General features: G+C 40.8%; 1 protein-coding gene across 2 annotated transcripts; it reads left to right on the top strand.

The window, feature by feature from the left end:
* Position 1: 1 nt before the first annotated feature.
* On the top strand, positions 2-16,194 carry plcd1a (phospholipase C, delta 1a). Of its 2 annotated transcripts, none has more exons than XM_078280937.1 (15): positions 2-193; positions 4,302-4,460; positions 8,961-9,189; positions 9,328-9,457; positions 9,578-9,806; positions 9,928-10,129; positions 11,046-11,190; positions 11,285-11,437; positions 12,369-12,518; positions 12,645-12,801; positions 12,892-13,008; positions 13,119-13,297; positions 14,450-14,585; positions 14,717-14,866; positions 15,296-16,194. In XM_078280937.1, the coding sequence occupies exons 1-15, from the start codon at positions 163-165 to the stop codon at positions 15,385-15,387; spliced, it is 2,259 nt and encodes a 752-aa protein (XP_078137063.1). In that variant the 5' UTR covers positions 2-162; the 3' UTR covers positions 15,388-16,194. The 2 variants fall into 2 exon arrangements, with proteins under 2 accessions (XP_078137063.1, XP_078137062.1); XM_078280936.1 differs by lacking the exon at positions 2-193 and adding an exon at positions 1,368-1,567.
* Positions 16,195-16,201: the final 7 nt, after the last annotated feature.

Genomic DNA, 16,201 nt, shown 5'->3' with positions numbered 1-16,201 from the left:
GTGGGTCAGCTCAAAGGGGAAACACTCTGGATCTCTCCTGAAGGACAAGCAGACTACTTTTATGGCTGTGATAACTCCTATACTGTAATATATCCGACACTACTCTAAAAAAGAAGAGGACTTCAGCCCAACGCATGGTGATTTATTTTGACTGGAACCAGAATGGAAATAAATGGCACACCTGGGAAATACGGTGAGTTTGTGTGTGAAGGCTCACAGATTCACTACTGCCTATCTAATTCTACTGCTACCTGTAAGAGTTCACCTGTTGAAGTGTTTTACATCCAGGGTGGAGAGGAAATATTCAGGATACTTAAATTCTTGTGTGAAATAGGAGTTTTTGTGACATTATTTTCCAGCTCTGTATCAAATGGTAACCAAGTTTGTTTTTTGTTTTTTTTTTAAAGAAAAGACCAATAAGCTATGTGCGTATATCTATGACAGATTTTTTTATGTAGGCCTAGCTATATTTTTGGTTTTAGTGCCCAGATGGGGGTCAGACAAACACTAATTGTGTCCTTAAGGCAAATTTGTCAGCCAGATTTTCAAAGTGGGGGTGGAAGTTTTGTTTTGTTTTGCCGGGACAATATCACTTTTAACACAGTAGGAGAATACCAAACACATGCAGGTTTAATTTATGATCACAGTCAGAATGCTTGCAAATGATTAAACATGTTTTTAGAGGATACTAGTAAATATATATCCACCATGAGATGGCGCTATAGCTAATTAGGATCAGGATTATTCGAGATTTTAGTCTTTAGGGGGGCTCAGCCAAAATACACCCCCAATATGTCTCCTCTACAACACCACCGACAACGACAGATTAATCTTGGAAATGGAAAAAACAGAGCCTAATAGACATCACAGATCTTTTTTAATAAAGACAACGCCAGAAAAGAGAGAATGCATGGAGGAGTGCCTGGAGTGGAAGCTAGATACTAGTATAATAAACACGCGATTGTTCTGTAAAGTACATGTAGAGACAATATATAATCTGCGAGTCGGGCAGCAAGACGCTTCGCTTCTGAGACGCTCCCGGCGTGGTGTGGCGCGTGGCGGAGGACGGAACAAAACTGGAACGCAGCAGGGACGCAGGACAGACGTGCCCAGTGGAAAATCGGGACTCCTCGTTACTGAAAGGAACTATGGTCGACGTACAGCGTTTTTAAAAAATTCCTAAATGCATCATTGGAGCACATCAGAGGAGTTCAAACTAACTGATATCCAGATGTTTTAAAACTAATAGGAAGGCTAAATGACAGACCTCTCCCCCAAAGTCCTCACCACAGCTGGCCAGTCAGCGCTGCAGGGTATACTATATAACAGCAGCAGACGATTAGACCCTCCCCATGAGGTGGGGAACTATGTGCTAGTGGCTGCTTCTTCTCCTCCACACCGAGCACACACTAAACATCGACTGAATGCAGGTTTTTACTGTAAAAAAGCAAGTTTTCCAATAGGCATATGTCTTGTGTACGTAAACGCCCAAAAAGGACAACATCCGAGGAACAGGCTTTTCAGGAACATGTGAAAAAAGTTGCGCAAGAGAATGGAAAACTGCTAGGTAAGTTCCTTAAAGGTGCAAATGTGCCTGAGCTTGACGCGTAGCAGAATGACGAAGATATTTGAAATAGATTTCGTACTGGGAACAACTCCAGTTTCAGATAACTACAATCCGATTACTAGTCATAATTTGAATTTCAGAAATCCAAAATAATTTTTTTTCCCCAGACATCTATAATGTAATTTGGAATATCTAAAATACATTTTGTCTAGTAAAAATACAATGAATGACAGAATTGACAGAATTGTAGATTCCTTTTGGATATCTGAAATGAAAATTATGACTAGCATAACATTTAGATTGAGTTCTTCCTAATGAGAATTCTATTGCACATATCTAGAATGTTCATTCTGGATAGGAAGAATGGCATTGTGAATACAACACATAATGTGGGTTTTGGAAGATCTTAATCTTGTAAACAAAAACTCCCACTGATCACTGATAACCTGTAAGGTATGGCATGCTACCTTTCTGTCTTTCAAAAAAGGGACAAACACAGGAAGGTGTTTCAACCCCCAAAAGAGCCGAATGAGCAGAGGGGAAATCCTTTGTGGTGTTTTGTCTTGTCATTCTGTGCCTCTTATTTTGTTTCACTGAAAACAATGTAGCTGCATATGGTGCATGCTTTATTAGTCATTGTCAAAAAAGGAACAGCAGAGCAATACAATGCAAACTGTTATAAAGCTTTACTGAGCAAATAGTACATGACTACAGTCATTGAGTGGCTTTTACAAAACAATATATGGGGGTCATTGTTCCATTCAGAAGATTTAATATAGTAACAATCTGTTGCACCATCTTGTTTGTATTGCTTAACAAAAATGTGACTTTTGGAGCATCTATTTCCACCGATCTCAAACAAGTTATCTTCTTACTGGTAAAACAAAAAGCACTCAAACACTCAGGTTGTGTGAGTACCCATCCTTGGCCTAACTTATTCCTCAGAGGCATTTAAACTTAATTCTTGCCATCTTCTTGCCCCAGCTTGTCTCACAGGGTGTAGGCAGCCACCTGAAAGTGATTACTCTGCACACAAAAAAGAAAGAAAGAAAAAAAGGAAAAGATAAATCATCTGTTTCTTATAAACTCCTTTCGAATGCAAAGTATGACTCAAGTTTGTGACATGAGAAGTTGTTTGCTGTTTTCTTTTCAGAACATAAAGCATGTGGGTATCTTCTTCACAGTAAAGTAGATAACACTACAAGCTGGGGGAGTTAACTCCCCGACATAAAGCCTGACTGAGCAGAGGTGGTTTAGAAGCTCTCAAACCGGTTTGCCCATTCCTCCTCCCAGAGCAGAGAGGCCAGAGGCTGTGGTGTGATCTGAGGGAAAAATGTCTGTAATGTTGTGGTGCTGCCCACAACCCTGACACAATCCCAGCTGAGTTGTAGTAAATGTATCCTCAAATGCTCTTTTGCTTACTGAGAGGACAATCATACACATTTGTACTGCTTCGTATCATATTTAACAACCATTGTTAAGCTTGCGTGATGCATGAAAGCTGTGTGCAAAATTCAGTCCCACCCACATACACTGACTAACACCAATATTACCTCACATCTGCACAGATGGAAAACAAATAAACTAATCATTATCTTGCCAACATTGTCCTGTAAGCCTATTGTGGCTTCCTACAGATGTTACAGACCGTTCCCCATAAAGCCTTAATCAGCAAATGACTTCACCTGAATGACAAACCACAGGCACTGTTGAATGAAACAGAAGAACAGAAGTAAGGAGGTAATGTTGGAAACACGACTGTGACAAGATTTACGATCAGCTGACTATACGCTTAGATTTCTACCATCAAACTAAAGGGTCTTTTTCAGACAAAAAAAATGAATAGTACAAAATGAAAAATTTGGAAAATGTCCACTATAGGAATCAAGACATATATATATATATATAGTGTGTGTGCGTAAAGGGTCATGCCACTAATTTTACACATAAAGGTCAATTTACTCGAGGAGTACTAGCCTGTAAAAAACAGTTTAATCACAGTATCATCTCTCTATGGGTCTGGAGGGAGATTTATAAAGTCTTAAAACAAAATAACCCTCATGATGTTCAGGCTTATTTCAGCTGGGCTTGGCGACTATAAATGTATAACTACAAGTCTGCTGCCAGAGCACATATCTGTATTTGGCAAATTGTCAAGTCTTCACACGTTATGTATGTTCTCAAATAATTAAAGTTTAAATTTTGTGTGTTTTAGCTTTAGATAAGATTCACCTGCTCTGCTGTTGTGATCTAAATCTTTAAATAAACACTCTGTCAACACTTTCCCTCTGTCCTGTGAGTACATTTGGATTTGATTAAATGTAACACAACTCTAAACTATGACAATCGCTGCAGTATCTTGGCATTGGAACTTCGATTAAATAGCCTTTATACCTGTGTTACAAAGTGGAGGCAAACAAAAAGATGCTATTGGTGGATTATGGGAAAAGTAGGTGCAGCATTTTTGGAGCTTGACCCATAAAAGTGCTGCTATGACTTTGACTGTTCTTGTTTTAATATTTCTCTTATCTTTCCCCAACTTTGTGGAAGTTCATTCATAACTCACTGGAGAATCCCTTCAGGGAAATGAAAACCTGACAAACATTTCAGAAGTGTGTTGTAAACATACTAGCACATATTTTCCCTTATAAATATCATAGAGACACCCCTTGCCAGCACATCTAACATTATATAGGTCATGTAAATTGATAAGATTTGTGTATGACCTCTGCAGGTTTGGAGGGAGATCCGGATCTACAGTTTCTGCTGGAAGGCGGGGAGCTGGTCAAGGTTCGTAGGGGCAACTGGAAGAAGAGTCGCTTCTTCAAACTGCAGGAAGACTGCAAAACACTGTGGCAAGAGTCCCACAAATTAATCAAGCGAAACCAGACTTGTGAGTGTCATCTTCTACTGGGTTGCTTGCATGTGTGTGTTTGCATACTTTTACGTAAAACATACGTTTTTTTGTGTGTATGATACACAAAAAGAGAAGTTCTATAAAATCCTTCAGTTCATCCCACTGTCTTTTGAGATGTACATCCGTCTCCAATTATTCTATGAACTCAGAGTTCTCCTTTCAGTTCTCAACAATAACTTATTGCAAACACACCCCTCTAATCCCAATGCTACTGCCAGAATATATGGAAAAGATAAATCATCTTTCTTATAAACTCCCTTCAAATGCACAGTATGACTTACGTTTGTGACATGGGAAGTTTGTTGCTGTTATCTTTACAGAACATAAAGCATGTGGGTAACTTCTTCACTGTAAAGTAGATAACATGAAAAAGGAGAGGACAAACAAGTAGAAGCTGGGGCAGCTTGTAGTGGTAGCCTGACTGAGCAGAGGTGGTTTAGAAGCTCTCAAACCAGTTTACCCATTCCTCCTCCCAGCCTGCAGAGAGGCCAGAGGCTGTGGTGCGATCTGGGGGAAAAATGGATGTAATGTTGTGGTGAAATGGAAACGACTCACAAACTGCAGTGTGGCCAAAGGCAGACTGGAAAATACAAGTGTGCCCATGTGTGTGTGTGTGTGTGTGTGTGTGTGTGTGTTTGTGTGTGTGTGTGTGAGAGAGAGCGATTATCTGCATGTATACTTCCTCTGGGTCTCTGGTAGCTCCGATCTCCCTCCCATCCCGGCGGCGGCTGCTGCAGCAGACCTGATAACCTCTGCACCGAGTATGTGCCTTCAACAAACACTGGAAGACAGATCAGTACGCCTTATACTCCCCATACAGGCACAGTAGATACACACACATAGGTGATATCGAGTGATGCTGCCCGGTGTCAAAGCAGTTTTTTTTAACACAGCCAAACTGGCTTAGAGATAGGCCATGAGTTCACATGCATTTCCTTGTTTACGGAAATATTGTTTTATTGCTTTCCTGTGGGCTTTAGCAAGCAACAATTACATTCAGAGATTCATCTGCTGCTCTACTGAAGCAGATGTTGTTTCAGTGCTATGGACACATGTCTATGTAGTGCCTGTAAATCATCCACACTCTGTAACTGTAAGTGACAAAAATGCCCTCCATTCTGGGTCACTTTTCATCAGTCCCAATAGAGAAAGACTGGAAAGCTTTGGTTCTCTTTTTTCCCACACTCAGTGACAAACACACATGCACGTACACACTGTCAGGGTCACATGAGGCAAGGCAAGGCAAGGCAAGGCAAGGCAAGGCAAGGCAAGGCAAGGCAAGGCAATTTTATTTATATAGCACATTTCAGCAACAGGGCAATTCAAAGTGCTTTACCTAAAACATTAAACATTAAAAAGCAAAAAAGGAATACAAAATTTAAAACAGATAAACTACGAGAATAAAATTCACAGTGCAGTATAAGAAATTAAAGAAAGGCAACATAAAAAAGAAAGGTCTTCAGCCTTGATTTAAAAGAACTGAGAGTTGCAGCAGACCTGCAGTTTTCTGGGAGTTTGTTCCAGATATGTGGAGTGTAAAAACTAAACACTGCTTCCCCCTGTTTAGTTCTGACTCTGGGGACAACAAGCAGACCTGTCCCAGACGACCTGAGAGGTCTGGGTGGTTTGTAGTGCAGTAGCAGATCAGAAATATATTATGGCTCTAAACCATTTAGGGATTTATAAACCAGCAGAAGTATTTTGAAATCAATTCTTTGAGGCACAGGAGGCCAGTGTAGAGACTTCAGAACTGGAGTGATGTGATCCACTCTCTTGGGCTTAGTGAGGACTCGAGCAGCAGCGTTCTGAATCAGCTGCAGCTGTCTGATTTTTTAGGGAGACCTGTAAGGACACCGTTACAATAGTCAAGTCTACTGAAGATGAAAGCATGGACAAGTTTTACCAAATCCTGCTGAGACATAAGTCCTTTAACCCTTGATATATTTTTAAGGTGGTAATAGGCTGACTTTGTTATTGTTTTAATGTGGCTGTTGAAATTCAGGTCTGAGTCCATGACTACACCAAGATTTCTGGCTTTGTCTGTTGTTTTTAACATTGCTGTTTGAAGCTGAATGCTGACTTTCAGTTGTTCCTCTTTTGCTCCAAAAACAACCACCTCAGTTTTTTCTTCATTTAATTTAAGAAAGTTTTGGCGCATCACATGAGGTGGATGTCAGGCTCTGCACTATACTGTAAATATGACACACTTATCTCATTAAACACTTCCATCATATTGCTGCCAGTCTGCTATTTGTCGCAGCAATAAAGGTGAGAAATATTTGCACGCTTATCAGATCAGAATTTTACTAAACAATATTCACAGGCTCATATTCAAACATCTAACAGGTTTGGTAAGTAGGTGGTTATTGGTTTTTGTGTGTATGAAAATTTGCAGCTATTAATTGCCCATCTCGACCTCAAGCGAAATATAAACCCTAAGGTCAAGTTTAGAGTCACACACTGTCCATGGCACCATGTCCAACACCCTCTTCACTGCAAAAGAGTTTTAGAAACAGCTGCGTAAACTTTGCACTTGCACAATAATCTTATTGTTTGAAATTTCATCTGGTATTCAAGCAATGTCGGAGTGGCACAGATGACATGACTTGGACATTGTGGAGAGATGGGATTCTCTGAAAATTATGCAAATTCACAACCCCAAACTCCTCTCCAGTGGTCTGTTTTGCTGGGGATAATGTGCATGATGATGATTAAACAAACACACACACTCTTCTGGTGAGTGCCTCCAAGGTATTTGGTTCATCCAGCAGTTAGCTGAGTGTACACTGCCAAACCTTGGGTGTGTTTCTCCACACCACCCCCTCACTGTTGTGTTTTTCTCTCCAAGTAGTCTGACCTTTAGATTCATCCTGCCCCTAGATAGTCTCTGATTCTCACTGGAACAATGGTCACTCTTTATTAGACTCTCCAGCCTCGGGTGTAAAGGGGTGGGAACACTGTGATTGTAACCTAGCTTTAAGATATAGCCTCTTAGCTAAGCCTCTGGTCTTTGGTGTTTTGTTACAAGGGCGGTTGTTGCCATTTAGCGTGATTACATCATGCGTGGCCGTGCATGCTCTTCCGTACATTAAGCTGCTCAACAACAGAGCAGGACCCCAACTTATGCCTGACAACAAGCTGTGTGTTCAGAGATCTTCAGTATCTTTGTGTCCAATACATATTTTTATCCAAGAAATGTCGACCATGGTACTTTATGTGTTGCCCATGTGTGAGACGTGGAGATCAAGGGAAGCCAGATTGCATCATACTTTTGTTAAGTGCAGTTATCAAATCTCCATGGAATGTGTTTGGGTTGCCAAAGAATCTAAATGTGCAGCAGACAACAACAAAATGTCTGAGAGACCATCTCTTAAAAGTAAAATGTCTAAAAGGTAAACAAGATTCAGGCTCAATCTACTGTTGTAACGGAACATGTTTGGTAGCTATGTGTTGGATATTTAGGAATAATTCTGTTGGACAAGTTCAAGATAATCTCACCACATCCCAGATCTCTATCTAGTATTCTTAATTTCTGCATGAGAGAAGAGATTTGTTTTGGAGCAACAAATACATTTTGCATTCATCTTCTTTAAGAAGAGAAATATTCTCAGTTGTTCCTGACTATATAAAGTAGCTGCACTAATCAATATCTGTGTTGATTATTTGATGATCAACTTGAATCATCTAAACTATGACTACATGTAATGTGCACAGGGTTGCTAGTGTTTTGACAAACACCCAATTGTGCAAGTCCCCTCAGCTCTACTGGCATTTAAACGTCCTTGAGCTCATTGTTTTGGTTTTACGGCCCACAGCTTTACTGCCCAAAGAACCCACCAAACAGCAGACAAACAAATTCAGAGGCTAGCTAACATAGTGAACGTAGCGGTGCATTAAAAAGCTAAAGATAAAAAATGTGTGTGGTACATCTAAGAATCCAGATCATCAACTAATACATTACAAATTTACTCATAGGATGTACCTTACCCCTAGAAGACGCCATTCTATGAAAATCACTACATCTCCCAATTGTGACCTATGTCCACTCAACTCGAGGCAGCGCTGCCTGGAAGGAGCCGTTGGGGGCAAAAAACACCGATAAACGCGTGGAGATCAAGGGAGGCCAGATTGCATCATACTGTTGTTAAGTGCAGTTATCAAATCTCCATGGAATGTGTTTGGGTTGCCAAAGAATCTAAATGTGCAGCAGACAACAACAAAATGTCTGAGAGACCATCTCTTAAAAGTAAAATGTCCAAAAAGTAAAAAGTAAACAAGATTCAGGCTCAATCTACTGTTGTAACGGAACATGTTTAGTAGCTATGTGTTGGATATTTAGGAAGAAAGAATTCTGTTGGACAAGTTCAAGACAATCTCACCACACGCCGGATCTCTATCTAGTATTCGTAAACCAACCCTTGGCGATGCCTCAAGAGCCCAAATTTCTAACAAAGCCCATCCTCTCTCTCCAAACAGTCACCCTCGATGACATTGATTCAGTGCGCATGGGCCGTCAGTCGAAGGGGCTTGATAAACACACAGACCCCAGTGTTGAAGAGCGGTGCTTCTCCATCATCTTCAAGGGCCGCAAGAAAACTCTCGACCTGATGGCGGCCAGTGTGACAGAGGCAAAACAGTGGGTCAACGGTCTGGACAAGATCATCAGCAACATGCACAATCTCAGCCCCCAGCAGAATAGCGAGCAGTATCCTTGACAAAGTCTTTCATTGAGAAATGCTTTTTCTATTAAACATCTTGAGAGGAATCAAGTGTGTTTTGCAGTCCCAGATTTGTTGTTTTGTTCTTACTGAGCTCAAATATAATCCTTACATCTAAATGCCAGTTGGATTTTCAACTGCATGCGAAAAGCAGACAAGAATAAGGACAACAAGATGAACCTAAAAGAGGTGAAGCACTTCCTGAAACAGCTCAACATTGAAGTGGCCGACACTTATGCAGCAGACATTTTCAAGGTGCGTCTCAATGAGCCATTGCTACCTGCAGATTAATATATTATCCATAAAAATGTGTAGTTCGTCAAACTTAAAAGCTATCGTGTCGTTTATTGTTTTATTATGTCTCATGTTGTATAGGAATGTGACACCTCAAATTCAGGCACCCTGGAGGGCTCAGAGATCAAGCTCTTCTATGACATGCTGACACACCGGGAGGAGATAGATGTGATTTATGGGAATTACGCTCAAACAGAGGGTCAGATGAGCGCCACAGACCTGCTGAACTTCCTGTTGAATGAGCAGAGGGAGCAGGCATCCATGGAGGACGCTGTCAAGCTGATTGAAAAATACGAGGTGGATGGGACAGGTGGGACTAAGTCTTTTGATTTTTTTTATAGAACAGTACTCTAAGTACACAGTACGGAGAGACAGACGCATTCCGAATATCGTATCATAATCATCGCGTCTGTCTGTCCTCTGTCCACCAGCAAAGCAGAATAAGCGCATGACCAAAGATGGCTTCCTGATGTACATGCACCAGGAGGACGGCTCCATCCTCAACCCGGCCCACAAACCTGTGTATCAGGACATGCACCAGCCCCTCAACCATTACTTCATCTCCTCGTCACACAACACATACCTGATGGAAGACCAACTCAAAGGACCCAGCAGCACAGAAGCCTACATAAAGTAACTACTTTTACCAACCACTACTTTTTACATAAAAGCAGATTGACCGAGTATTTTGATTGTGGATTTTGTTGGACATACACATAAATTCAATTTGCTCCTGCTCCCTCGCTTTTTCATACTAGTATTAAGGAAGTTGGCTACATAATTCTGTTGAAAAAACAAAATGAAATACCACTTTCTAATAATTATACCAGTCTATATCCTCGACGTACCACTTCCGGGATTGCTCCGATGTTGCAGGTAATTCTGCCGGATGCATGTATTTTCGCCGATGTCTGTTTCCTTCCGCTTTATTTGTGTTGGAATTTTAAACTCTGGTTAATTAATGAGGACTATGATTAACTGCTCCTCAGATCTCTGCATGTAATAATAATAATGCACGTAAATTGAGACAGCTAGCTAAACTGTCTGTCCAATCTGACTTTTCTCTCGCACAACTAAAACAACTTTTGAACGTACACGTTCCATCGAAACAAGTTCCTTCCCAAGGCTATTTTGCAGCGGCACGGTGGCTCCGTGACAATTGTGATTGGTTTAAAGAAATGCCAATAAACCAGAGCACGTTCGCTCTCTCATCCCGTATTGCTATGTGGACTAGCCAGACCCTCCTCCGCAGCGTGTGGAGACTATACGAGACTATACCAGCGATAACCAGTGAGATGAATGATCATGATGAAACCAAAATGATGCACACAAGTGGTAGCAGTCTCAAGGCTTGTGTATGTCCACCCCAATTGTTCCAGGGCCTTTAGGAGCTTTAGGACTAAAGACTTTTTAGGGAGCAGGAACTATGGCCTAGAAACCAAAATTGACACTAGCTCCTTTGGTCGAAATGCAGGTAAACATCCTGGAAACATTTCTGCAGTGATGCTAGTGGTGTGCAGGTTTTCCTAAAGGTTTTCTTTCCTTGCAGAGCACTGATGAAGAGCTGTCGCTGTGTGGAGCTGGACTGTTGGGACGGGGCTAACGGCGAACCTGTCATTTACCACGGCCACACACTCACATCCAAAGTGCTCTTCAGAGACGTCATCAAAGCCATCAAAGAATACGCCTTCAAAGTATGTGACATATTGATGATTTTTATCCCTTCTCAATAAGACAATTATGGAAAGCTTCACCTTCATGGAATAATGTCTTCCTTTTTTTCTCCAGACATCTGAGTACCCAGTGATCCTGTCCCTGGAGAACCACTGCACCATAGAGCAACAAAATCTCATGGCCCGTTACTTAAAGTCCATCCTGGGTGATGCTTTGGTCACAAAGCCTCTGGGCAACACCATGCCCACACACTTCCCCTCACCTGAGGTGTGTTAATCTCAGTTTACTGATTCTTTAATGTAACATTCATTGGAGCCTTAAATAAACATCAAAGAGAGACTGCACCTACAAATTCCACCTCTTTAGTTAAGAACTACTTCACTTTCCTGTTTAGTTTAAAGTGTCTATTAGATTTGTCTGGGAAAGGAAGCAGATGAGATGAAAGTAGAACCCATCCTCAATATGTGAGCACCAAATTAAACCACTAGCACATAATCAAAACAGCCTCAATCTCACACCTCTGCTCCTCCTCCATGGGTTGATAATGTGGGTACACAAGATCTTGAGTTTTGCATTTGATTATCTCACCTAAGTCAGGGCTTAGAGATAAGTTGTTTATTAACTAATAATTTATCACAAGATCCGACTGTGAGGCTCGGCAGTGTGTGAGAGAACACCTTGTTTGATAAGAGACATCATTGGCATGTGAATAGGGGCTGGTATTCAGTGTTTGTCTAGGTGTGCATTTGATAATTTTAAGCATTATATTCATTTTGTTTTCTGCTACAAACTGAGTTCATAGTTCATTGTCAATTCTCCCATATCTTTCCTCCTTTAGACCTTATTGTATCTTTGATAATACGTGACTATGACAGAAGATGCACTGAAAAAGTCATCAGTGCTAGAAGAGATACAAATGGAGGATATATCACGTCAAATCATTTTTTCAGTGACATTCCCAAGCCCTGTTTAAATGTAGCACCCATGGGATGAATGCCTTTGGCATTGTCAGCCTCAAAGGAAACTATAATTATGCAGTACACAATATGTTCCTCGCTGTCATTGGCTGCTGAGAAGGCGTGACCAGCAGTTATCAACATGCTTTTTTTACCATTCAAAAATAAGAATATGCATCCCTGCATTCAGCCATTACGTGGCATATCAAGCTTTTAAACACATATTGTCTGTTTCTGTGCAGGAGCTGAAGGGAAGGTTCCTCGTCAAGGGAAAGCGATTGAACAAACTGAATGCTGCCGTCAACAATCAAAGCACCGTAGAGGAAGGCAGTGTGTCTGATGAGGATGAGGCTGCAGAATGTAAGCAGAACAGCACAAAAGCCCAAACAAAGGTGTGCCAAGTGTTTGATACTAATTTGTAATGAATTAAAAAAAAAAATATATATATATATTTTTTTTTTAAATATCCTCTTTGAATGAGCAGAACAAAACTGAGCCACAATCCCGTCTCCTTTTAGAAATCCACAATCAAACTTGCCAAAGCGCTCTCTGACACTGTCGTCTACTGCAAAAGCGTCCATTTTAATGGCTTTGAACACTCCAAGGAGAGCCACGCCTTCTATGAGATGTCATCCTTCAAGGAGACTAAAGCTTTGAACCTGGCTGAGACTTCAGGTAAACATCATATCTTACTAACCTTACTGACATGTTCCAGTTGATTATGATCTGTCATGATCCGAGTATGAAAATTGTGTTTTCTTGTAGCTACTGCCTTCATCCATCACAACATGGACAAACTCAGTAGGATCTACCCTGCTGGCTCCAGAACTGACTCCTCCAACTATAACCCAGTCCCCCTGTGGAACGTTGGCTGCCAGATAGGTACACTCACATTACTATATGCAGAAATCCAGCCATTCATATATTAAGTGTTATTGTTATATTAAGTGTGAATGGTTTCACTCCCTTCTTTCTCTGATTTGTTTTTTTAGTGGCATTGAACTTTCAGACTCCCCACAAGGAAATGCACATAAACCAGGGTCGGTTTCTGCCAAACGGTTTTTGTGGCTACATCCTGAAACCTGAATTTCAGAGAGATATGTCCTCTCAGTTTAATCCCAGCACACTTCTTGAAGGGCCCTGGCTAAATAAAAAGACATTTCATGTCATGGTGAGTAATACAGTAGGTCTTAAGCCATGTTTCTACTGTATGGCCCGGCTCCGCTCACTTTTTCTGTGGCAGTCCTTTTCTCTCTTTGTTTTCCACTGCGGAAAGTATCCCCTCAGTGTAGGATGGATTCCAGCTGATCGCCACAGCGACGCCGCATTAAACTGCTGCAACATCATCATCAACGCAACACTTTCTGAATCTTTTCATCGACAGCTAAATAACCGCTATGTAATTAACTATGTTATTGACCATTACATAGTTTTGTGGGCTTCCATTTTAAAAAATCTGGGTTGAGCGAATAAAAAAATTGCAGTCACTGTTGACGGTAGCTTGGATATTCAAAAACAGCGTGTCTGTGCAGGATGTCCCGTGTCGCGCAAGGTAATGTTCTCTCTGACCAATCACTGGTCTACAGTGTTTTAACTCCACCTTTTAGTATCGGCTCAGCTCGCTTGGAACCTCGACTGAGGTGGTATCAAAAACAGTACCAGGTACTGTCCACAACTTTTGCTAATAGAAAACAAAACATGGTAAATGGTTAATGGTCTTGCATTGATATACAGTATCAACTATCTAGTCTTCCGACCACTCAAAGCACTCCACACTACAGGCCACATTCACCCCATTCACTTACACATTCATACACTGATGACAGAGGCTGCCATCAAAGGTGCCAATCTGTTCATCAGGATCTAATCTGATCATTCGCACAGCGATGATACAGCCTTCGGGAGCAATTTGGGATTCAGTGTCTCGCCCAAGGACACTTCGACATGCGGACTGGAGGAACCGAGGATTAGTGGACGACACGCTTTACCTCCTGAGCCACAGCGGCCGAGTGAGTCCAGTCGAGCCATACAATGCAGTGGAAAAGTAGCATTAGTTAGAGCTAACGGTGCCCTGTGGAGTTTTCTTTTAAACAAAGGCAATTTCCTGTCGACCAGCTGAGCAGCAGAAAATCTTTGTAGGCATGTACTGTTTATTGTGTCCCCCTTGTGCATCATCCAAACAAAGCAGGGACCCACAGAACGGGTCAAAAACTCCACAGGGTACATTCAATTTTGTATTTGAATTTGTATTGTAAATACTCTGCTGTTTACCAATGACTTTTCATGCTGTAGATGATTTTATTTTCCATATTTGTACGAATAGGTGATCTCAGCTCAGCAGTTACCTAAACTGAACAAGAGCAAACACAACTCCATCGTTGACCCTCTGGTGAAAGTAGAGATCTATGGCGTCCCAGCAGACAACGCCAGTAAGGAGACACACTACATTAATAACAATGGTGAGCATACACATACACAGATATGGACACACCCAGCATTCTTTTTTTTTCAGAGCAAAACAAAACACTTTGGAGGAAAATATGTATATATTAGCGAGTTGAACCAGCTGAACAATAATCCATCCTTGCAGGGTTTAACCCAATGTGGAACGAGAAATTCACGTTTGACATCAACGTCCCAGAGCTGGCCATGCTGCGGTTATTGGTGGAGGACCATGACACAGCATCCACTAATGATTTCATCGGGCAGTACTGTTTACCACTCACCAGTATACAGAACGGTAAGAGAGTCCAAAACAGCACAAAGCACTGAACTGGAGAAAGCAAGATGAAACAAGCACAGATGAATTTTCTGTCGAAAGATATTGAACTTAGTGGAGTTTACAGTCACAACAGCAAGGTAAACTACAAAGACAGAAATATCAAGAACTATTTGATAAGTGTCAAGTTATGTATGGTTCACACTTCAGCTCTTTGCCCAAACTTGAAAAAGGCCTATTCAAGGACTGAAGGACACAAGGGACAACTCAAATATCTTCTGACTTCTCCTTTACTTCATTCAAATTACAACACTAAGACAATAACAAGGCAGAATTTCTGACAGTTTTATGTAAATCGTTTGACTTTAGTTTTTGTGTTCCATATAATTTATGAAGTGTTTTTGACTCTAATTTGCTGACAAAGCTAAAACCCACTTCCTTTTTTTCCAGGCTATCGCCACGTGCCGCTGCTCACCAAGAGAGGTGCCGTCATCTGCTCAGCCGGACTCTTTGTGCATCTCATGCTCGTGGACGCAAAGTAAGCTCGCCTTTGGAAAAGCTTTCACGCCAGAAACAGCATTTCTTTTTTAAAACTCTAAAGGAATGTGTCCAGTTTGATAGCTTAATAATTTACCTCTGATCAAATATTTAATGGAGAGAGGAAAAAAAGAATGTGTATCATCTGGTGGTGCTGACTCACCGTTGTCTGCCTAACACTTTCCGGTCATTGTATATCTTCAAATAAAGTTGAGTGTGAGCTCCTGTGTGGTACAAATGAATGGGAATGTGAATGAAAGAGCAGTGTGGGATATTATTTAATGAAAGTCATTAAACTGTATTTGACATATTGGGGAAAAGTATAATAATTAGAGGAGTAAGGTGTGAATTCCAGCTTAAGATATTTTTTATATAGTATTTACGTTTTTACAGATTTCTTTACAGGTTTTATATTTCCCTTCTGGATCATACAAATCATTCTCATGGAAACAATGTATTTGTCAAGAAGCACAACAAGCACCTAACTGTTTCTTAGTTTTAATGTCGTAATGATGTTGGTCACTGGAGCAACAGTATGAAAAGCATGATATTGAGAGTCACACGTCTGTGTTCAAGTGTCTATTCATTTTGTATGCCCTGCAGAGCAGACTGCTCCAAAATGTTAGTCAATGTTTTAATTTTTGTTACATACTTTATACTTCCTTTTGACTACTGATATGATGAGCATATCAAGCAATTAACTACCATATATGAACATGCTCTTAACATATTGAACGTTAGTTTACATTATCAAGTATTTCATGTCAAACAAATCTTACTATCTCTCAAATAAAAACAAGCAGAGTCCATGATTGAAGG

Source organism: Sander vitreus, chromosome 22 (genome assembly GCF_031162955.1).
Source record: "Sander vitreus isolate 19-12246 chromosome 22, sanVit1, whole genome shotgun sequence".
Lineage (NCBI taxonomy): Eukaryota > Metazoa > Chordata > Actinopteri > Perciformes > Percidae > Sander > Sander vitreus.
The sequence above is the reverse complement of the archived record's forward strand: the minus strand, read 5'-3'. Positions and strand labels throughout refer to the sequence as shown.

Bases quoted from the DNA above. Each gene is read 5' to 3' on its own strand.
- plcd1a (XM_078280936.1), top strand. From the start codon at position 1,468: ATGTCTTGTGTACGTAAACGCCCAAAAAGGACAACATCCGAGGAACAG. The intron at 11,191-11,284 runs GTATGTGACATA...TTTTTTCTCCAG, and splicing joins TCAAAGAATACGCCTTCAAA to ACATCTGAGTACCCAGTGAT. The intron at 12,802-12,891 runs GTAAACATCATA...GTTTTCTTGTAG, and splicing joins GAACCTGGCTGAGACTTCAG to CTACTGCCTTCATCCATCAC.